This window comes from Aulonocara stuartgranti, assembly GCF_965226115.1.
Source record: "Aulonocara stuartgranti genome assembly, chromosome: 4".
Lineage (NCBI taxonomy): Eukaryota > Metazoa > Chordata > Actinopteri > Cichliformes > Cichlidae > Aulonocara > Aulonocara stuartgranti.
The window spans coordinates 5,898,465-5,923,048 of NC_138942.1; the positions used below are offsets into that span (position 1 = coordinate 5,898,465).

General features: G+C 40.8%; 1 protein-coding gene across 1 annotated transcript; it reads right to left on the bottom strand.

Moving 5' to 3' along the window:
- Positions 1 to 5,728: 5,728 nt before the first annotated feature.
- kmt5c (lysine methyltransferase 5C) lies at positions 5,729 to 20,749 on the bottom strand. Its single transcript, XM_082532000.1, has 9 exons — positions 20,368 to 20,749; positions 19,837 to 19,969; positions 17,346 to 17,511; positions 17,106 to 17,215; positions 16,835 to 16,998; positions 15,103 to 15,122; positions 14,753 to 14,889; positions 14,457 to 14,629; positions 5,729 to 12,402 (listed from the first exon to the last, which is right to left on the bottom strand). The coding sequence occupies exons 2-9, from the start codon at positions 19,947 to 19,949 to the stop codon at positions 7,163 to 7,165; spliced, it is 6,123 nt and encodes a 2,040-aa protein (XP_082388126.1). The 5' UTR covers positions 19,950 to 19,969; positions 20,368 to 20,749; the 3' UTR covers positions 5,729 to 7,162.
- Between the last annotated feature and the right edge of the window lie 3,835 nt (positions 20,750 to 24,584).

Sequence of the window (24,584 nt, forward strand, 5' to 3'; positions counted from 1 at the left end):
AGTGCGCCATCTTGAAGGATGTCTCAATTCTCGAAAATGCATTTGGACGGAAGAGGAGACTGGGGGCTTGAGAGGAGCTGTGACTGAGGATGCTGGTGTATCTTGAAGGAATGAGGCATGACGATGTTGTATAAAAATGTAAATTTTATGAGGTAAACATTATTCTTTAGAAATTTTCATCAGGCTATTGCAAAGAGGGTTAATTAATTTAACCTAAATTGATCTAGGTTAGAGTTAACCTAGGTTAGTGTTAGATTACAATCAATCAATTGATTATAGAGAATCCTGTTATGTTAAAAAGCACACCTGTCCACAGAATCCATTTCTTCCATTCCAACCTCTTCACCACCAAAGAGCTGTCAAAGGACAAGATTAGACCTGCACAAGGCTGGAATGGGCTACACGACCATCAGCGAGACGCTTGATGGCACGAAGGTGCCAACTGTTGGTGCGATTATTCAGAAAGAACTGAGCTATTTGGTATCAACTTGACGCGCCGTGTCTGGGGAAGAGAAATGCTGAGCATCACCCAAAGAATTTCATCCCCATAGTCAAGGAAAGAGGTGGAAGCATCGTGCTTTGGAACAGTTTTTCTGCTAAGGGTACGGGAAGCCTTCAAGGCATTGAGGCACCAATCAGCGGGACCATGTGACGTAAAGTTTTGGAAGAGAACCTCCTTATGTCAGCAAAGACATGAAGATGAATCGTGAAGGGGTAGTCCAGCATTACTATGACCGAAAAAACACATTATGGTCATGAAATGGTCTAGCCATCCTACAGATCTCAAACCTACAGAAAATCTGCAGAGGGAGCCGAAGCTTAAAGTTCTCAAGCAGCAACCAAGAAACCTAAAGGATTTAGAGAGTTTCTGTAAAGATGCATGAGCCAAAATTCCTCCTGAGATGTGTGCAAACCTGGAGACCAACAACAAGAAATGTCTTACTGCTGTGCTCGCCAACAAGGGTTCTCTGCAGAGCACTAATTCAAAACTGCTTCAAAAACAATCAGTGTCATATTATTTACATTCCAACACTATTGTATTTATGAAACTAAAACAAAGGAGGACAAAACAGAAAGTTTTGTCCAGATGCAGAAAACCATCATTATTTTAGTTGTTAAGCCCTTTTCATCCCAGGGATATCTGTATGTTTACTGCAGCTAAAGAGTATTGGTCACTTCCAGCACAGGTTAGTGTTGTAAAGGAGTCAAGCCAAACTACCAAAGTAGTTTTTTTTTTCATTGCCTAAATATAACCGACAAGTGGAAGTGAAAGTAAAAAAGCAAGACGGCGCAAAGTACAAAGATCCTCCCAGATCCTCCTTCCTTCCCATCATCTCTCCAATCTTCTACTGTGGACTTTGCATGTCTGATAAATATGGTAATTATCTTTCAGTGACCAAAGTAGCTGCTGTCAGAGAGTTAGACCACTCAGAAAGATTTCTAGCTGACACTTGGGAGATGACAGGAACTGGACAAAGCTACCTTGTATTTAGCTCCATTCACTGGGAAGCGCCGCCTGCTGCACATGTGGCTGAACTGCAGACAATTTCTGCTCAGTGGGATTAACAGGGAAAAGGAAGGGCTCCCATAGATGGGCTCTGATCCTTTGGAGAAGCATTCCTACTCCTGAGGCATGAAAGAGGCTTTGCACAAAGCTGAAATATCAAACACAACTAAGTATCCATTTTATTCATGAGTTTCTTTAGTTATAAAAATGATAAGATGCATGGTGAAACTTTCTGCAGTTCACCACTTGTGTGGTTGGTAACTTTAAAAAGAAACATGGTATCGTTCTTGTCACATTATTTTAAAGCAGGTCTTATTTAAACGCTGCCCAAACACCAATAAGCTCATCTGACCTCAGAAATCATAAAATCTAGTAGTAAAGATAACGCAGCTCCACCACATGTCATAAATACAAATAAAACATGTGAACAGGAAATGAGGATGTGCAAAAGCAGAAGAGGAGTGCACAGATCGAAGGGTTTGTTTTTTGTTTATCAGCTTCAGGCTGGACCGACAACTGCTTAAGAGTAAAAAACAGTTCCAGTAAACTAAAAGAAAGAAGTATTGCCATGCTTTATCTATAAAGACACATGAGGCCGTGGCTTGAACACAGGAAAAAGTGGAGTTGCTTTCTTAGCAAACACTCAGACTTAATTCAGAAAGATAGAAAGATAGGTACAATAAACATCAGAGCAATATCCCATCTTGTGCAGCTGACATATTTATTCAGCTCGCTCTGTCGGACACATGGGGTTTTGTTACAGTCATAATTTACACTAATGCACTGACACCTCAGCCAGCAGCCGGTCATTTGAAGCCTGGGCCACCTGTCACCTGGGAAATAACCTCTCCAAAGCTCTCTCTCCCCTCTTTTCTCAGCCTCAACTTGTTTCTTGGGGTGTTTTCTTGCTACTTCACTGCTGCTGCTGCTGGTGATGATGACGATGGCACCAGTAGTCTACACTCAAATGTAATCCTACAACATCTTCACACAGCCAGCCATTTTGCAGGGCTACAGTTGTCATGCACGTGACAGATTATAATCCCCAGAGTGGTGAACAGAGGGAACATGGCGTCACATGTCTACATGCATGCACACTGAGCATGTGCTGCAGTTTGAGTTTAATAGAGTTGCGTGAAAGGGACGCTTCGATGAATAATTAAAAGTGTGGAAACCCTGTGTTAAAATGGCTGGAAAATATTTGATGTGCCACAGAATGGAAGTCTGCTGTATTTTGTATAAGGGAGGAGACAAAGGAAAAAGCAGTGCTGAGCAGCATCTAAGCAGCCGAGAAGTACATTTACAGTTCTACAATACAGAAGGAAGTATTAAGCTACTTACCTTGAAGTCAATCTCCTCCTAAAACACATGTTTTATTGCCCTTTTTATTGCCTTATATGGAGCTTTTTTATTGTTCGTGTATCATTTACAATTTTCTGGTGCATTATCTTTACTGTTCTATTGTTTTGTTGCTTCTGTTAGTATTTATAAATTATACTGACAATTTGTATTTTGCAAATTGGAGTTTTCTTGTACGCCTCTTAGCTTTTTGCTCTCTTTGCATTTTGCTTGTGTGTTTAAGCACTGTATTTAAAGCTATTGTTAACATTAGCTCCCACCGTGGTGCAGCTGGGTCATCATGGAATTGCTGTTCGATCTGGAGCGTTGGTCAGATTTTAGTGTCACTTGCACACAGTGATCGACCTAATAGGTCTTCACCCAAAGTTGTTTGGTGCCTTTTCATTTTCACACCATAACATTCATGCACAGCATTTAGTTTCACTAAAATCTTGCTCCTGATGTGATGAACAACAGATTTTCACTGTTGATGAATTTTTCATGCAGAAAATGGTAAATAAAGAACTTGATGACGACAGTTTGAAATATCTCTTTGTCACGCATGTTGCATGCCACTGTATTCTCCTCTTAGACTCACAAACAGTTAAATACCTACCAAAAATACACGTTTACAATAGATCCATGATAATATGTGTGGTTAGCCAGTGTTTTTCTTATATGCCTGCTGATTTTTGCTAAGCGAGTACTTAAAAACCATCTCCACCTCACCCTCTCGCACATGCGCACGTGCATTAAGAGCCTAATGATGCAATCCATGAAAGGGGAAATTTTGCTGATGACATGAATCTGATTCACCCTGTGAAATCATGAATTGATCATTCGATGCAACCAAACCGGTGCGTAAATCTGAGCAGAATAAAAACATGCATTCAGTTATGACAGCCTGAAAAACTGTCTTTTAATATTAAAATTTGTCACAGTTTTCTCCCTTTTTTTGTCTCTTTAACTCCACCGTGTCCTCACTGCCATAACGGATAATCTCTCCCTCTCTCGCTCTCTTTTTTTCTGTCCTCATTATGAGAAAATTGTTATAGTTGGCAACAGAATTAACTGCTCGTCTGCTACCGAGAGCTGGAAAGAAAGAAGTGGGTCATATGTTCAAAGAGAGGAGGGGAAGAAGAGAAGAACGCAAAAGCGTTGGTTGGGTAGGATGAAAGCATAGGTAGAGAGGAAGGAGCTAAAGGCTGAGCACTAAACAGGAGGGTGAACAATGGCCATGAGCTGTGAAATTAACCAGATGAATAAATTAGAGCAGGATAGAAAATGAAGCAAAGCGAAGGTGAATGCAAAGGAGTTTTAACTGACAGTAAAAAGGAATTCTTTGCACTTGACATAATCTTATGATTAAATTATTTGAATTTCTTTTTCTGACTGAATGCTTTGATGAGTACACCACGCTGTATACTCATACAATTAGATCATTTGTCTAACACGATTAAAGAAGTGAAAGGCAAAACTTTATAGTTAGCAAGTCAAACGTGTCCCAGGTAGGTCTGTTTTTAACTCCCAGAGCATGAATATGAATAACAAGTTCATGCAAGTGCTGATTCTTTTGTAATAATTACCCACAGAATACATATTCACACAGTGCTGTGATGACAGTCAGCAGCTGCTGGCTCCCTGTAGCGGGCAGGTTGATAATCATGGAAGGAAAAACACAGAAAACCATGTAAGTTGTGAGGTTCAGAAGTGTTGCTGGTTTGATCACTTATAAGGAAATGTTGTCTTCCTGGTTTTCCGAAAGGTGCTGTGTCTCAAATCTGCATAAAGTGTTGAAAATGAGCACGAAATCTCGGGATTACCATCAGGGGATAAACTGAAACGGTTTAATTTAGACCACAAACCAGACTGATACTAAATAATTCTAAACTACTTTAAAAGGTGGTTGGGGATTTCCTTTCCAGGATAAATATTGGGTTTCCTGGTTCCAGTTTAGGGGACTGGGTGCATTTGTTTGCTCCTAGTGCTAAGAAAAGCAGCTGCTGGCTCCTTGTAGCGGGCAGGAAGTGAAAGATCAACAGACTACGGACAGACTAACGCCAAGATAATGATGATTAAATCAGGGGACGTAGAACAAATGATACAATAAGGTACAACCCTGACAAGATGTTTAATGGACTAAATGATTACATGCGCCCTTGAGAAAACCAACAAGATGGGAAAATGTTAGAATTGTTTTAGCCCTGTCTAAAAGTCTGTCAATCTCCAGACTCGCATGTTAAAACTTTTTCTGTTTGCATTCACACAAGCAGCATTTTTCTCTCTTTATTTCTTTTACTTGTGCTACTGCACATTACTGTGGAAGCTCATTTCTGTCACTGAAAAACTCCTGAGCTTGAGTTGGGTGCCTAATGGCCCTTTATCAAAAAGAGAGCTGATGTACTAATTCTGGTACTTAGTATCCACCTGTGAACCGTTTTCCTCTAATGTTATCTGCTACACTATAACAACTAGCTCCAAAATACCAAAAAGGATGTGGGTAAAACGCTAACACTCGGAAACTACAGGGTCACATTGTGATGGCTACGTCCATTTTTATATATAGTTTGTGCTTTCCACATTTTTTTTCCACTGTAAAGGGATTAAAATAAACTAACAGAGCAAATTATACTCTGGAACAGATTAGCTTTCATATAAACACATTAAAGGACACACACGGGATGTTTAAAACTGCTTGGGAACCCTTTTTGAAGTTTGGAAGGTGCGTGCATCTAAGGGAAAATGAAAAAGACCCATTTAATGTTGAGAATCAGCCAGCTGGAGCAGATTGTAGTTTCTGCTCGTTTTCCCACTGCTGTTCAACAAAAAAATTCAAGAAGCAGTAAAAGAAGAAAATACCAAAAAAAAAAGAATTAAGTGTCTTTAATGATATAGGCTACATTTGTACATTTTCTACAGCAGACTTTCAATGAGACTAACTGCCAATAAGAAAGAGAGAACATTTCACCTGTAACAACTGAAAAACTGGATAAGATGTGAAAAGCTCTGAATTTAAATACTCAGTGTAAATATTCAGCTCAGTATTTTGTCCCATTAAATAATACAAACATTTAATAGCTTGAACAATCAATGTGAAATATAAATTACATTAAAGCACCTTTTCAAGAATGAGGATATTAAAATAAATAATTGGCCTTTCCATATCAAGACAGTACATTTTGATGGTAGTAATGTAAGGCTGTGCAGTCACACTGAATGCTCCCACTCACTGATGTAAAACATACAGTAATGACACAACGTGACTCCAACAACAGCAAATAACTGTGGTTACAATATGAACACCTACGGATGCGTAGCTCCATCAGCAACGACAGAATATTAGTAACTGCTGCGGCATTGTTTCCTTCAGTTCCTTCTTCGAAAAAGAGACCAAATAAAGGACAAAAGTGAGAAGATTGTCACTTAGTCTGCCACCTGGATGAAGCCTTGTTAGAGATGTCGATTCATTTAGCAAGAATAAACCAAATCGCAGTTCCTCACTCAGTCACTCGTCCACACTGGGACACTGATGAAACCCGTCGTCACCCAGTAAAGCTGTCCTACGATGAAGTCGCTAACTGTACACTGTTCATGCACGAGCCTTTCGTTCACGCGCTAACGATTCTACCTAAACCTGGCAAAGCAACAGTCGCGTGATCGGGTGCGGCGACACACACCTTACACTTTGATCCCTCGACACCTGCAGGTCTGCCTGTCAAATGCATGCACACACACACATACACCCACACGCACGCACAAACACACACCAAGTGAGAAAAGCTTACTGTGAGTATAAAATTGAGGGTAGAGGGTGTTTCAATGGGTACTTCAAAAAGTCACAAGAACATATCAAAGACTGAGGCACAAAGCTGCCTTTTTAAAATCACCAATACAAGTACCAGCAACCGGTGACGGTCGCTCCTGCCTCTACTGCCTTACGGGGTGTAGAAAAATGCATACATCTATGTTACAGTACACGAAGAGGGCTTTAAATGTTTACAGGGCCTCCCAGACACAAATATATTTAATGCTTTGTTTTATTTATACACTGGAAATTTGGTAATCTAAGGAAATTTTAGTGGACATACTATTTGAGAAAAAAAAAAAAAAATCGGACAGCAATTAAAACACTCGTAATTTTTCTTTACATAAAACCCTGTACATGTTAGCATTATCAGTCAATTAAAATTATTATTTTGAAAAAATGTCAGTCAGATAGTTTTAAAAGCTCTTTTTTCTTACAAAACTGTTTTTGTTATCTGTGTGTGCAACAGACACGATATATTCCCAATTGTATTCTGGGATTGGGAGACTAATTCAGTCCGAGTACTGAAGATCTAAGTCCACTGTGCCGTCTGTCACCACTAACCTCACCCTCTTGGGTTTTGTGGCACCCATGGAGTGAGATGTTGTAACAGGTCCATAGTGTGATGTGCCTTGGTGATCCCCAGCGTGGCACTGCTGCTGCATATCCTTCCTGCAGTGCTCGTCGTGACCTTTGAGCCCTGAAAATCCAGCCAGAGAAGCTGGGTTGGAGAGCTGGGGTCCACAGGGCTCGACGACCAGCCGCCCCTGTGTGCCCGAAGGCTCCATCAGGCAGTGGTAGGTGTAGTTTGTTGAGCCCAGTCCTGGGTAGCCTTCAGCACCATCCCTGAGACCCAGGGTCAAAGAATGGTCTCCACTGAAGTTTAGTACGTAAGGAGGACCTTGATAGCCGTAAGGGAACGAGGCTGAGGGGGCTGAGGACTTGTTTGCTGGTGCTGGTGTAGCAGGTGGTGTATTGTGAACCACTTGGGGGCTGTTGTGCTGAGACATGGGCGAAAGAGAAGTGCCAAAACTGAAATCAAAGGGGTCTTGCTGAGTGTAACACGGCTGGTGTTTGTCTGAGGTCGGCGTAGTGGATTTATCCTGTTTCATGCTTTTCTCGTGCGGTGCTGAATAACTGTCGGACATTTTGCTAGGAAAGTAGAACTGCCTCGGCAAGATAGAAAAGTTTTTGTATGCCATGTTGGCTTCGGCACTTTCATGTTTGTCTGATGACATCTTAGCTTTACTATAAGAATGAGAAATTGAGGAGTTGGGTTTATTGAAATGAATGTTGGACCTGTTGGAGGAAGCGAGGTGAACGTCCTTTTCGAACCCCTGAACAGACAAGTTGCCTTTCTGATGACTGTCTGCACTAAAGCAGAACTTTGGACTCTGCTGGGTTTTCTCCATAGCACCTGATTTTGCACCTAGCATTCTGGACGAGACGGTCGGGCTGCCGGCAGCCGTGGTCTCTTTGCAAGGTGCGCTGTACAAGTTCTGACTCTGGTTGCCCCCCTGAAACTTGAGCACCCTGTGAATAACTGTAGAGGTTTTCTCAGGAAAGTTGAATGGATTGTCGGGAGGGTTGGGATTTTTCACAGTGAAGAGCTGAGGAGAGAGGAATTTGTTAGACATTTGAGACGACTGTACGGGCTTTGTTAAGCAGCTCTGGGACACTGCTCTAACTGCGTTTGGCTGATTGCTAGAAAACGACTGGGATTTATTGGGAATGGTCATACGATGGAAGGGACCCTGGGTTTTGAGGTTAGCCTGGGTTTTTGATTGGCTGGTGCTTGGCTTTATGTTCATGGCAGGGTGGGGTAAAGTAACAGGGCTTTGAGTTGTAACCGAAGACGATGACGCACCCATAAAACGAGGCTTACTGGGTGCCATGAAAGACTGATTTTTTAAGTCTTCTTTGGAAAACCTCATTCCCGGATTTTTACTTATAATTCGATCTTTAGCCGCCAAGTCGGGGTTGCCCAGAGCTGAATAACTGAAACTGGTGTTGGGTGGGTTTCTGTCTTTGGAGGTATCCTTTGCTTCACATTCCAGAGGAACTGAGTCACTTTTGGAAGGCATTAGGCCTGGAAAAAACTGCAAATCCTCACTGGTAAAGTTATTTCCAGGACTGGGAGGGCCAAGGTATGGCGTTTCCGTGGTCCACGTGTCGGTAGGGCTGTGAGAGAGGGGACTGCTGAAAGGATCTGTAGGAGGATCCAGGGAACACAGATCTGATGGGGAAGATGGAAGCATGTTCTGTGGCTGGTAATAGCCCTCAAAGTTGAGACACTGAAAGTCAAGAATGTCATCACAGCAGTTTGTGAAGCTGGGCTCGCTGGTAAGCATGTTATCTGCTGTTGCAAATGGAGGAGACTGGGACGGGGGTTGGATGACAGAATTAGAAGAGGCTGTGGGCTTTTCCAAAGTCTGAGATGAACACAAGCCCTCGGAAAGCCGAGAGAGACTGTTATCAATTTGCTGAAGAGTGTGACTAAGGCAAGTGGTGGGTGTTTCGACAGGCCCACACTTGTGTGTTCTGTCCATTTTGTGCCTCTGTTTCCTTCCTCCGCTGATCATCTCTGGCCTTTCAGTGATTCTGTCTGCAGCTACGGATATAACTTCGGTTTTACTGTCGTTGAGGGGCGAGGACAGCGACAGCGGTGATAGGGACAAAGAAAATGGTGGCGGTTCGGTTTTCAGAGAGCTGTTGTTCAGTCTCTCAGAAGATGGGCACTCTTCTTTGAGCTTGCAACAATCGGAAAGTCCTTTTTGTTTACCTAAAACGTGACCCTTCATCTCTGTCTTAATAATGGTCTCTACTTTTAAATCGGGCTGTATGAGCTCCTCTTTACTATCCACCTCCCAAATATCCTCCATCTTCCTACGCAGTTTAATTACCGGTAATGGACAGCCATTTATGTCCAGTTCCGGCTCTTGCTTTTTTTGTGACCCACTTTCAAACAAGCAGGAACTCTTTAAAAAACCTTCTTCGATTTTTGTTTCCAGCGCTGCCGCTGACAGGGCTGTGCTGTCATTTTTCTGACTCTCTGTTTTTTCTAGCAGCTGCTTGACTCCAACCACGGGGTCCCTATCGATTTTCTCTTTGAATTGTACTTCGTTGCTGGCAGACACATCGGGCCCACAGACGTTTTCCCTGTCATTTTCAAGGTCCTTGTCTGATTTTGCACCAGTGTAGAAATTTATAGCTTGCAACTTCTCTCCTCTTTTTTTCAAACGATGCAATCTGCTCTTTGACTTCTTACTAGCTTGCACGTGAGCCTGAGCTGCCTCCATCTCCATGTTTAAAATTGACACCGAGTCCATAATAGCTTTAAAAGGATCGAATGCCACCAACTCATCTCCCTTTTCTGCTTTTAATGCCATGTTTTCCAACCCTGCCCTTTGCATCTCCCATACTTTCCCTCTTCTCCTCTTAAGCCGAATTTTAAAAAAGTCTGGCTTTATGTCTTCCAAACCACTTTGTTCCAGGGTCATCAATTTCCCCTGATTTCTACTTTGAAATTCATCTGAAGTCGGACTTTCGGCTACATCCTCAACACGCTCGCTCTCTAGTGTCTGTGCTTTACCGGCGTCATCCTCATCCAGCCTCTCTAATTTACACTTTCGAGCGTTCCTCATTAAATGACCACGCTGAGCTTCAGCAGGTCTCGAGCGAAGGACCCTGTTAAAAGAGGAGTGTCTTCTGGGGGCTAACCGCTGCATTTCTGTCCTCCTAACTCTGACTTTATTCTCTCTTTTCACTTTGCTACTCTCCCCTGAAGACGGGGCGAGGTCCTGCCTCAGCACTGCAGACGATTTCAACTCTGTAACATTTTTAGAAACCTGATCTAAGGCAGAGTTTAGACTTTGTTCAGAATCTAGTGCCGAACTGCGAAATGTACGTTTCTTCAGAGGTATATTGGACTGCGCGTGCACTTGTGCATTGGTGTCTGGATTAGTCGTGGTTTTAGCCGAAATCAGTGACTTGTGAGGTAGTGGGTTGAGGCAGGTGGCCGGTGGGTCATTGTGCCTCTGTGGCAACTTAGGCTCCACACTCTCCTGACTCAACTCCGTCTTAACTGTAGCTGTAATGTCTTTGCTTAAGTGTCCCTTGGTGCTTGGCTTATCTGCTGCTTTTCTTTTCACTGCTCTGGGCCTTATCTTTCGTCTTCTAATAATCCTCCTCTGCACTGAACGCCGGAACCTGCCTCCATTTATTTCAGTTTGTTCTGATTCCTCCTCGGCACTCTCCTTGGAGGCCCAGGTAGAAAACCGTCGTCCCACATTACCTCCCTTTAATCTCCCATCTATTAATGATTTATCTTTTCTTAAAATATCAGATAGCAGAACCGTTGCCTGTTTTATAACAATATCATCTTCATGCCTACTTACTGGCTGCGTACTCAAACTCATTTGTCCTGATCCTTCCTGCGTGCAAACCCCCTTGGCTGTATTTTTAACATCCTGGACATTATTTTGACATTTGCTGGAAACCATTTTGCAATCAGACCTTTTCACTTCTTCTAGGTTTCTGTTACTTTTACTGTCTCTCTGCCCTTCTGTTTTGCCTTTTAAAAAATCCATCTGTTCGTTTGTTATAAAATCTTTGTCATCTACCGAAGCCGTTTGTATTTCACTAAATTTCTCGCTTCTCTTTTTCTCGCTGTGGGATAAGTCGCCCGTGCTCTCGCTCGAATGCCGTTTCCTTACACTGGTTTGATCTGGAGACTTGAAAGACATTTCCCTCACCCCTCTGTTACCGTCAGCTGTGCAGACCTCTGAACTTCTCGCCTGCCTCTGCTGAAATCTGGATGCTCGTTTTTCTGTTGCTGGGCCTGGGCGCTGGCTCTGCATCCTCCTTCCTCTAACCTCCACCCTTACTTTCCTGTCTTCACAGCTTTCTCCAAGTTCCAAACTTTGTGACACCGATAACCTCGTTAGATTGACTGTAAGATATTGCTTCAGAGATATTAGCGGATTGTCTCCAGTGTTCTTCAATCCATCCGTGTTACTCGTGGATAAAGCTCTGATAGTCTTGCGCTCAGTTTGCTCGGCAGCAGGATTTTGAGCCGTGGTGATGACGCTGGTTTCGATGGCGCCGCGGTTTTGACTTTCTGTGATTGCAGTTTCGACATTCTCTTGTTTTATTGCACTGCAGATTTTGTCGCCCTCATCCGGGTGACAAACAGTTGTAGTGTTAGTTGTGTTACTGGACTTCGTCTGGTGTGCGAGTGTGGTGCGAACACTGCTTTTTGTTCTTGAAGAGGTCCTCATGTGAACGGGCTTTCTGCCCACCACTTTTGCAAACCTCCCATTAAGGCCTGCGCCTCTTACCGCAGATCTGCTTTTCTGACATGCTGACATGGAGGAATTCAGAGTAAAGGGCTTCAAGTTCACCGCACTGCTGTTGCTTTCTTCCCCAGTCATGTTCAGTCCCCTTGGCCTGTTATCTTGTGGCCTCACTTCCTCGAGTTGCAGCAGCAGTGCCCTTTCTTTGCTTTTTGGATCCTTACAATTGAGTAAAAAATCCAAAGAGTGGCGCCGCACTCTGACTCTAAGGTCCTTTAGTGTAACCTGGGATAAAAGCGGAACCGTTCGCCGCTGTTTGGCTGTAGAGGAGGACTTTAGTGGGTGCTTTCCTGATCGTCTTTGCTTCTCCTGTCTCCACTTCTTTGTCTGACTCAGTTTTCTGTTCTTCAAGGCATTTCTTCTCATCTGCTGAGTGAATGAGTTCCTTGAGGGGATGGCTTTGAAAGAGAGACAGCAACAAAGAAGCAAATTAACTTTTTGGTTTCTACACAAAACCCATTGTTCTGCTTTTCTGCCCTGTGAACAACTTCATGTGCAGAGTCTGGTCTATAGTGTAAATCAAACTTGTGAAGACAACAACTGTAAATTGCATCAAGACGTTGAAGCATTTTCTTTTTTTTTTAAAAAAAAGAAGAAGGAAACAAAGCATGTTTACTCTGAAACAGTGGAACACATAACAGTTTGTTTCTAACAGGAGGTAAAATTACATTTTTTCAGTTATCAACCCACTTAAAAATCTAAATAATGGACGTCAAACGTAAGGTCCGGGCACCAGAATCCCCCCAACAAAGACTCCAATACACTCACTGGATAGCTTTGGAAAATGTGAAGGGCATGAATTGTTGGACTTAAATGTGTTTTACAGCTTTTTCTGCTGATAAAGACCTCCCTGTGGCTAATCATACTCCACAACTGTAATTAAGTAATAGATAAACAATCGCATAACAAAAACAGTTCCTGTTTCTCACTACTTACAATAGGTCCACGTACAAAAGGATATTTTCTGTGAACAGAAGCTGTGTGTTTTATAATTACAGGACACTCTAGGCAATGAGCTACCAGAATTTCTTTTGTAATTTTACACATTTATTTCTTAAAATTTAAGCCCAAAGCTGAAAGATTTCTTTCGTCTACTACATAAGCATTTCTATAGCATTTATATATGAACAAACCTAAAAAAAAAAAAACCAAACAACAAACAGTGGTTCCCTAGAAGTTCTTTAAAGGACAAATAGATAATATAAACTGAGAAAAGAGGCGGGTTAGGGTTGTTGTCCTTTGGTAGGGGACCAGTTTAAGGGATTGTTTTCTTGACTATAAAGCCCGTTACACAAGAATAACCGCCACTCTTTGCCTGCCCACAGGCTCCCATGAGAAAGGTCTGCAAAAGAAGATCAAGTGAGAGGCCCTCAGAGCTGCAGGAAAAAACTTTCATTAGATTTACTCCTCCTAGGCAGATTTCATTGAGCAAGGGCTCACTTTCAGACATCTTGGGTAGAGCTCAACTAAACTGGGTGAGGTTGAGCTTTGAAAAGGTTGAACTTGATTCATACGACAAGAAAAAATGAGAGCTTTGTAGCAAAAATGAATGATGAAAAGTAATTTAGTAAGTTCATCCTGATTACCATCTTTTCATGATTGCTGGAAGCCAAAAATGTCATTTGAATTAAAATCCTCTTAAAATCCGAGTCTAATCACAACTAAAGCTCCATTGTTATTAATCATCGACACAGATTATTGAATAACTTTTGATAAATATAAATATTTTAATGAGGATCCATTTGTGAGTGGTCCCTCATAATGTTTATGTTGGCTGTCCCCGAGGAAGATCCCATCTAATTATTCTAAACCCCACATAATAAATCCTTTATTTATATGATTGCATAAGCATGCATATGCTACCTAAAGCAAACAGATAAGAACAAAAGGATATTAAAACATCTGGATTTATTTAGTTTATTTATTTAGTAGAATAAGTAAACAAGGTTGGAGATTTTAATATAATATAATAACACAGATATTTAATAGTAGACCCTTTTTAAGGCATAATATTTTACAGGTTATGGATAATTGCACTGCCACTGTTGAACGTATACTTTAAACAGAGCAATAATTTTAATCTGAACAGTGTAGTCACGGCAGAATTTAAGCTGTACCAGGTATTATTGCAGGGCTTGTATTAATGTAGTCTTTACTTTACAATATAAAGGACTTCGAAGCAACTGTCTCTGTGATTTGGGGCTATATAAATAAAACTGGATAGGATTTAATAAAAAAAATTTGGCAAAAACTCTGTTTATTTGTGTGTTTTCACACTAACATCAGGGTTTTTCCTGAGTGGCCTTGAGCACGAAAGGACTGCATATAGTTTAGGTATTTTGTTATCTTACTCAATAAAAATCTATGGATTTTCCCTTTATGTGCAATCCCTCTGATTGTGCTTTGGGGAAAGCCCAAAAGCTCTTTAGTAAGAAAATCCCAAACTGGTTACCTTTAAAGATTCCCGAGTGTATTCCTGGTGTTATTGGCCTTGTAGAAAAGTGACCCCTCTCTCTGTGATGACGAAGATATCGCTCTCTCAGGCGGTACTTTTGGCCCACGGGGTCCTTTGTTTCCTCGATTTCAGGCTGTTTCCCTCTGTGCTTGAAGTGACCCTCTCCATTCCTAAAGAAGAGTTAAAAAAAAAGATTAAAAGTTCAGAGTTTTCATCTCTTAGATGAATAAAATCTGTTGAGAAAAAAAAAAAGACTTTGATAAAGACCACGTCTGATCAGATAATGGACGTACCTCTCACAGGTGCAGCATTCACACATTTCATTGCCTTCACCAAAAAAGCTGGCTCCATAGTAACACGTGATCTCTTCCCCAGGTGCTATGGGTCGAATCACCTCAACACAAGCGATATTCTTCTCACCGGGGACGAACTGGGCGGGTGAAAAAGAAGGAAAAAAAAAAAACAAAAAAAAAAAAAACAGACAAAGACAAAGGTTGGATGGCCCGTGGGAAACAACAACAACAAAGCAGTCAGGAGGCAGAAGGCAGGTCTAAATCTGCACTTAAAATAAAACATTTGGCATGAAAATAACATGTTATAATTTCAACTTGAAGTGTTTTAGTGAATTATTATTGCAGATTACCTTGCAGTTTGGCTTGCAGTCTTCAGTGCAACGGGACAAAGAAAAAGAAAGATAAATAAGGTCACTAATAAAATCACACCAGTGAATGAAAAACTCAACATTTTGCTAATCTACTGGTTTAGATTGGATTTATTTTCACTAAAGAAATAAAGAGATAGCCCTCTGATGGAAAAAAATGACCCAGTTTTTACTAGGCCTTTGGCATAATTGCAGTTAGGATAAGATATGCTTTGTTTTCTTTAAAATATGGAGCTGAAACATTAAACAGACCTACAACAGAACACCTCAAATACAAAATATATCAACACAAATAAAATGTGACAAAACAAAACAGCTCAACAAGGTTCAAAAAACAAACAACATGCAAAAGAAAAGCTCTAAATCTAAATGAAATACAATCAGATGCTTAAAAAAAAAAAAGCTTGATATAATATAATATGACAAAGTGGCTTGAAAAGTAAAAGAGTTCAAATTCAATAGAGCAAAAAGAAACAGCAGTGAAAACAAGCACAGCATATGTCATGTCACATTAAAGTGGTTCACTATAACAGGATGTGAAGTGTTGAGACAACACAGGGCCGAAATAAACTCAGACAATTTACTCTCTGCTAGACAGATGTTTTGTGTAATAAAGAGTTATTGCATGAGGTATGAAAGACCTCCTGAATCTTTATTACTGTGCACCAACATGTCATCTGCTAACATGATTTTCTCGCTCTTGTAACTAGAAAGTCAATAAATCATATGAGGAAACCTATAATTTCTCACTATAATTATGATGACGACACAGACATGGGTGCAAAACATTGACCGCTATCCCTGTGTCACTGCAGTGCAAACCGAGTTCAGGATAAATCTGTTTTGGTGCACTCTATGAATTATATACATTCATCAGCTTGAGTAAGGAACCGAAAGTCGGCCTATTATGCTCATTTCCAGCTCCATATTTAGCACAGGTTTGCATGATTTATTTATTTATTTTTATTCATAATTATTCATATTTATTCATCTATTATTAAGCTTTGGTAAAGCCCCTCAGTTCCTCTTCTGTTTTAGTTTCCATTTTCCTCTTTTTAAGCCAACATCTTCCGATTGCCTGCTCATCGCAAGCACGAGGGTCAAGATAGTTCCTGTTTTTATCGTAACAGAAGCAAAGAGCAGAAACGTATCTGAAACAGAGCATTCAGAGCAGCCTGAAGCCTCAGCTTTCGGCCCACAAAGTTAACTGTACGCACACCAGCCTCAGCATTTCCAATGTGAGCAATCAAACTTTAAATAAAGGGTTGCTCAATGACAGCTAAAATCATAATCAGTTAATTTGGTCACCATGGAGAACTTTTTAAACACATTTTTAAACACAGACTACAAAAAAATACACAAAAAAGCATTTAAATTCTCTTTTTTTTTTTAAAAAAAAAAGGAAAGAAACTTGCCTTTCTATTGAAGTTAATTTCCCCAAACCTTCATCATAATAAATCAAAGTGAAATGATCTGAACCTGAAATCCTATTTGAGATCTCTGAATTTTAAAAGGACTGCTTGCACACTATCTGAAACTCTGGCATGGTCAATGTAAATCAGTATCAATCACTGTAACAGCACACATATAGAGAGAAACACAGTAGGCCCACTTTAAGAGTAACTACAGTGTAATACTGAAGGCATGGCCTAGATTTCCATTAAGATGCATATATATGTGTACAACCACTAGTCTCGAAGGTAAACACACTCACCGTGGTTAATGAAAGCTGCAGGCCCGAGCCAGAGCTGAGCGCAGCGTTTGCGTGTGGAATACATCACGCTGAAGTCATTGACTCCCGCCCTCAGCACGGCACTGTCAGCAGGACTCAGCTCTGCTATGCAGCCCAGCAGGACCTCCACCCGCTCTCCTACAAACCTGCAGAGGAACAATTCAGGCATCACATTTTCAGTTGTAAAAAACAACACCATACAGGACGCAGTGCTGCTGCAGTGGCAGCTCGTGATGCTGCTGCGTGTGAATACCAGTGCCTAGTTGAGGTTATCTTGGCTCCGTTGGTCTCTGAGGAGTATCTGTCACAGGACTCTATCTTGACACCGCTATCCAACAGGAAGGCACTGAGGTAGCGATAAACCTGCAAACATCACACACGGTCTTTGATTGTGATGTTACACTCGAGTGACAAATCCAAGTATCGGTGATAAACACATACACACATAGACAATAAAGTCAAATGACAACAAACATTTTTGTTTTATGCATACATGTTGTCTCAGCAGCTCCTGTCGATGGCTCCCCAAAGCATTAAAGTAGTCACCAGCCAGCTCGCCCACCGTTAGAGCCTCAAACGTAGCGTTGAAGTCGTGCGTACGCTGAAACCTCAAAAGCGTCTCTTTGAGGTTACCCCAACGTCGGATCTCTGGTGGGGGGCTGCACAAAGAGAGAGGGACAGATATAAGAAGAGTCTAAGAAGCTTCCTTTTAACACTGAATTTTAGATATAGCATCCAAATATATTTTTGAACCAACAACTTTAGGAAAAAAAATAAAAAATAAAATAAAAAGAAAATCACACAAAAAACACCCAAATCAGCTCACAGTTAAAAATATTTGGACTAAATGTTCCACAGTTCTGTTCTTATAAGCTACAATAACAATTAATAAATATCTGTGCATCTTTCTCAGAAATCTAACCTTCCTTCACTTCTGTATTTAATACGGATGCACCAAAACATGCACAACAGGTGCACACAGGGTTTTTCCACGGCCCTCTGGGAGGTCGCTGCACCCATAAGTATGACTGGTCAGGATGTAGATGGGACAAAGAGTTTACGTTACCTTATTTAATAAAAGCCTATCCATTTTTCGGTTCTTATATTATTTTCAATTATTCATTTTAAAGTGGATTTAAATACATTTCATGCAGGAAAAACACCACCCAGAATTTTACAAACACTTAACAAACTCATTCATTAAAATGGCTTTAAAATAAGCGGTTGTCAAACTACTCATGAAAAATCTTGGAAAATGAACAGCAGTTTACTGATGCTGCTGCGTACACCTTCATTAAAGTAAAATTCAGGTTTTTCTTTTTAATGACTTTCTCTAATGACTGCTGAGGTGTGAGCTTTTATTCGGACACTCATCGTTATTATATATTAACTTTCACTGAACGTCCAGGTTTTGCAGTTGGCCTGAAGTGTCACTGCATTAAAGCATAATCAGAACCACCTGGTATTCTTAAAGTTTTATAGAGCTCAGGGGCCGCTTTAATAGGAATGCATGGATTGCGAAATTCTGGACTGATGATTAACCTTCAAGTGCCCAAAGAAAGTTAATTTAGAACTCAAACTGCACATTTCTGTGTGCTGTAGTGATATTTCTAATGATAAAAACATTTCCAATTTACTTTAACAAAATGTAAAGCTTTCTTTTTTTCACTCCACCTTTCAAATAACAGGAATTAGCCGACTGGTGTTGGGAGGATAATAGAAAGTTATACAGAGTAATTTATGACCCTGGAAATGTATGTATTTTTATAAAATTACAGGCTCTCATTTTATTTTCCACTTCTAATCACGACATTGTAATGGTCTGCAGTCAACCATGACTAACAGAACTAGAGCAGCACCATTTACTGCTGCAGAGGCCTTGAGGCAGACACTTGAACACCTGAAGTAAAACAGCTCAACTGACAGAAATTAGTTGGCAAAAGTGACATAAATAATTTGAATGTTTCTGCGCAAACACACACACATCAAAACAACATACGTATTAAGATTTTGTTTTAAACAGAACCCTGGAAGTAACAAAGGCTGAAGAAAAAGCCTGATTAGGAAAATTTCACTGTAAGTGGCTGTTGATGAAGGCGTCACCGGTTCATCTAATGTTACTATTTATTACACAACAATATGGACACACATAAGTAAAGGCATTGGTGGATTTAACAAGATCTGCTACATGTAAAGGAAACAGTATGATAACCACAAGCAGAGCCATTATTGCTCTATTCCTGTATAAAGTATGAGTCATAGCTCGGCTGTTTGAGCGTTTAAATAACAGTTTGAGTCAATATTGTTTTTCTGTTAATAATATTTCTTTATTGTTATTAATTCCCCCTTTGTGTTGGGGCAACAAACACTGACATTCTAAATAATAACTGACATGCTTTAAAGTCTTTTCAGCTCTTTGCTCATTTTTTTTTTAACATTTTCCCAGCACAAAACTGATGTAACGCAACACAATCGGCTGTTGACACAAAGAAATATTAATGAAATGTTGAAATTGAGCGCAATCTGATATCCACATGTGGGTTTTGTTCCTACATCCTCATAACATCATTATAACAGTCTTTTTTTTCTCAAGTTGCAAAGCTATGACATCACAACAATGTGATTGGTCAGGTGCAAAGCTAAAACCGGACCAATATTATTTTGATGATGCACAAAAAACACCAGTACGGGATATCAGATACACCTTACGTGAGAGCTCATGTTATGGTTTCTCTTTCACCCTCACATTTATTTATTTTTATATTTCACTATAAAATGAAATTCACCCCTTAACCCTATTGTGGGATTATTAATTTAGATCAGTTGCTTTCTTCTGCCTTTGTATTTTTTCCACCCAACCAAAAATCTAAGAAATCAAGCCTTAAAAAAGCCAGCGAAACAGCAGTGATCACACTCTTTCCAGCCATACCATAGCACTGGGTAGTCACTGGACTCCATGATTGCTGTATTGTGTGTCAGATTACCTGATGTTCATTTTGTGGGTGCTGAAGCCCAGCAGAGGGTCCAGCACCAAGCGGGTGGCCAGGTCATCCGTCTCACACAGCTCCTTCACACTCATTCTAGTGCTTCCGTCCATCGCCTCCCACCATCAGCATGCTGAAACCACAGGCATCAAAGTAACGCTGTGACAGCAGCAGCAGCAGCAACAACAACAACAAACCACAATCACCTACCTGCATTTCTGCACATCACACAACACCTGCATTAAATTTCTCACTGGTGCCCTGATATCTGCGTATATAACCGGTCTGCTGCTGGGTTGCATCATGTTGAAGAACAGTAGATAAAATCGTTGCGTGAGAAAGGAATGTGGCTGTGTTTCTACGGGCTTCCACAGTCCATTAGCTTAGCAGGGTAAATATGTTATCAGCTGCGGGACGGAGGGAGCTAGCGCTATGGCCTGCAGCTACAGTAACGGGATTGCATCGCAGCGCTGATGAAAGCCAGCGCATCGATGCATGCTTGACACACCTATGCGGGCTTTCCAAACCTACCTGGGAGTCTTTTGTAGTCAACGAAAGTATCGTCAGGTTGACCGTTTAGCAGCAAGCCGCTCACTCGCTCTGCTCCGGCTCTCGCTCTGCTGGCTGGGGCAAAGTTAGCCTAGCAGCAGCAGCGAAGCCCGCTAGCTCTCTGCCGCCTCGCTGGCTCTCCCCGAAGATGGAGTCTCCTCGTCGCTTATGGAATTTTACTGCTCCTTCACGACTCCGGGTCCCAGCCGAAATTTTAAAAGGGGGACAAATGCACAACACCGGGGAACGATTGAGACACGAAATGTGTGTGTTTTGTAGCCGCTAACTAGCTTTTACAGGCTCGTCTAGTAGCAAAAGTTGATGATGAGCGACGTCCAATGCAACCGAACTAGCTGTTAGCCACGCCCCTTGCGCTGCGCCATTCGCTTAGGTCAAGGTCAATTTTACAAATCAAACCAGAGGGCTTTGTTTTAAGCTCTGTGATTGGTCAGGCCTTTTTATGGGCGGAGCCGATCCATACCCTGGGTTTACTACGACGTGCAGAGGGGAGTGTTTTCTTGTACAGCGGCCTCTGCCTCTATTTGGCTGCTGGAAAGCATTTCACACAATCACACTGTTAGTACACAGTCAGAATGCGCTCATCAGCAGCGACACTAAAACCTGCCTGAAACCCTCCTGCACTGTTAATTACACTAAAGCTCACAGTGAGGAACTCCGTGCATTAGGTTAATGCTTCAGGATTGAAATTTTGCTATTTAAACACTTTATATTTGCTTAACCTTTAAATAATTTATTTTAAGTTTTAATTACTGAGATGACAAATTTAAGGGCCAAGCTTTAGATTGTATTACGTCATAATAAAAACAAACAATAAGCCATTCTACTTTTGCAGGACATTTTCTGTCCGACCCACGAAAATTGAGAATAATCCCTGCGCAAAGTACATAATACACACATAATACATTTGTCCTGTAAATTACTCTTGTCCTGGGACAAACTGTAAGCCTCTGGGTTGGAAAGGTGATTCCAAAATATTATTTAAAATACAAAATAGCTCATGAGAACGGCCCAAAATAGTATTTTTCTTTTCTTTGCCATAGCCTTCTGATAAGCATGTCTAATAGACTAGTTAATTTAAGATTGATGATTTTGTTGACACGTGTCTCTTTTTTTCACATCAACATATTTTTAAAGAACAGTCATTATGCACTGCTGCTGTGTCTAACAACACACGTGCAACCCTGTTACCTAAATTAGCCTGAAAAAGAAAGAGATAAAACAGTGACATGATATAACAAGGAAGAAGTGGCATGATCAAGTCATGTGCTAACAGCATGGAAAGACCAAAGGTCAGTCCTCTTTGACCTAGTTTGTATTTTTCCAGTCTTTTCTTATTAGATTGGTGTGTCAGTCTGGATCTGGTCATCTTTATCTCCCAGGTTGACCCAAAGCCACCAAGGTGTCCTGCTTTTGGCAACAGGTGACCTTCAAATGGACCCCTGGATCATGTGAGGTCAATGTTTTAGATAAGAATATAACAGATAAGCTTCCATTCACCGACATAGGTTTTGATTGCTGGGTGGGATGGCCATGTAAAGTGTGGGATCACTTGGTCTTCCCTCAGCAAACTGTGAGCATCACTTACTTTTCTACATTTGTTGAATTTTTGGGTGCCATCCGCATCTAAAGTGGAACAAGTTAACATAAAATGGAATATAAAGCCACGAGACCATCAGGCATTATCCTCAAATGGTCTAATTTTATCACTGCTGAGTCAACACACACATAAAGGCTTGGGATAAAAGTCAGAGTATAAACACACTTACAGCGTTTTCTGACATCAGGCCATAGGCACAGCACGGTGAGCTGATATTCTCTTTCTTTAATCTTTTTCAGCCATCTGCTGTCCTCCGATGTCCATCCGTTTTCTCTCTGTGGACCCTCCCTTCCTTCACAATACTGCAATATCACAGTGTTGTGATATTGTCACAACTTGTTAACTATAAATTAACTACTAAACTTAAGAAAATAGGATTATATCAGTTATTTGAACACAGCAAGCCTGAAAAGGGGTTCACGTGGGTGTAAAGTAATACTATTCTGAACTCCCCAGACAAATGGCATTCATGATATAAGTTAAAACTAATATAAAAACTAATAAAAAGTGAATTTGCATGAAAAAAAAATCACCTTGGAAAGCAGCTTAGACCATTTAAAACTATATAGAAACAAAACATTGCATGTGGCAACCTTAATTGTTCCATGCAAGCTTTTTTAGCTTACTAAAATACGGAAGTCATGACCACATGTGAACATGAAGTTGGCCAAAGAACATGTCTAACAAAGTGTTTTAAGATGGTGCCTCTAAGCAGCCTGACGTCTTCACTCTGTTCTCCCATATTGCCAATGACTGCTCCAGGCAAACTGCTTCGATATCAATGTGTAGTCATCTTGCTTCTGCCTTTCAAAGTTCATTTAAATAGACCGTTTGCAGTCTGAAATACAGACATTGGACCAATTTGAGTTAAAAATGTAGCTTCACACAGATTCTGTTTTTTTTGGACATAAAACATTTTAAAGTGAGCCGTGCCAGCCATCTCAGCCCCGCTGTTTGAAACACAATCCATCTTTCTGTGCTTCTATTTTCAGACACACTGAATGCAGATACCTCACTGCTCTTTGGATTTTTGCCAGCCACTATTCTGGAGAGCTGAAATTTCTCAGAGATAAATAAGCACCCCCTAAAACTCTATGGACAGGTCTCAACTGGAAAACAATCCAAAATAGTGTTACTGCATATTTTAAAGGGTGTCAAGCATTCAGTAACCCGGTGGCAGCATGCTTTACAAGGAGCAGAAGTGGAAAGCACCAATCGCTCTGTCATCACAAAGGCTCAGCTGGAGTATTCAAAGTGGCCGGATGACTTCATTCAACTATCAAAGAGTGTGTCTCTCAGCTGCTTGGAGGAGGAAAGTGTACCTCCCTTCAGCACTTGAGGAAACCTTAGTAACTGCTCTGTTTGTCTATGAGTTATTTTTTCTCTTTTTGCTAGATTTATTGAGCCCTCGAACGAGCGAGCTGTTACAGTGACTAAAATGACTGAGTCTTGTTTGTAGAGGTTTATGATTTTAAATATTTTATGCAGAAAAATTCATAATCAAAGCTTCTGTAGCAGTAAATCTTTCTCCTCTGGATCTTTTGGGCCTGCAAAACATTCCAAGTGAACAGATGTGGAAAATGAAAATAAAACCTGACAGCTTCCTGTTATCGCTGCTACACAAATGGGCATGTCCCTGGAAAACAATGAGAATTTGTAGTATTAGACTGACAAACTGATGGAAGGAAGTGTTTTTATGGCCACAAGACATAAAATAATACACTGCAGGGGCCATAAATGCTCCCACTGTTTGTTTACGCTGTCCAAGCTTGTGTTTATTTTCTATATTTTATTATTAATAAATCTGCACGCAAGAGCATACAATGCTGCTGTTTGGTATGACAACTTCCTCATTAGAGAGGCAACTGCACAAAATTGTGACTTCTTGTTCTTCTAACCCAAATATTCTGGCAGTTTCTATTGACTGTAGTTTATAAGAGTCAACACACTTGACTCCCACAAATAAATAAGAACATGCAGCGAATGTGCAGAGCTGCAGCTACATCCCTAATGAAACCAAAGGAATATAACCAGATAAATAACTAAAAAAAAAAAAAGCACTAACAGGGAAACAGGAGTTCCAGAAACCCTAAAAATAAACAGCTTTCATTTATGAACATTTATCAAGTGATGGAGTTAGAAAAAAATGCATTCAGTTCTGATACATTATTTTTGATATTCATGGGCACATACGCTGTATACTGCATATCTAAATGTACCTCTCAGTGTCCTAGATTGTCCCACACAAGCATCCTCTTTGCCCCATATTTCGCGAGACATTAGCCTGCATTGAGAAATAAGCCACCTAATATACAGTTTGCATGTATAAAATGAGTGTGGAAAGAAACATTGAACAGGCATTTGATTAGAAACCCACAGAGCGCGCGCACACACACACACACACACACACACACACACACACACACACCTCACTGAGGTAAAATTTGGAGTCAAAACTCTAAAATTTACCTGATGTCTGTGTTTTTAATCTTTAAATGGGTGAATTTTTGTCAATTTATGGTTAGAAGGCAGAGCGTTACAACCTTCCAATCACATCACGTGTTTTGTTTCCTGTTTATTT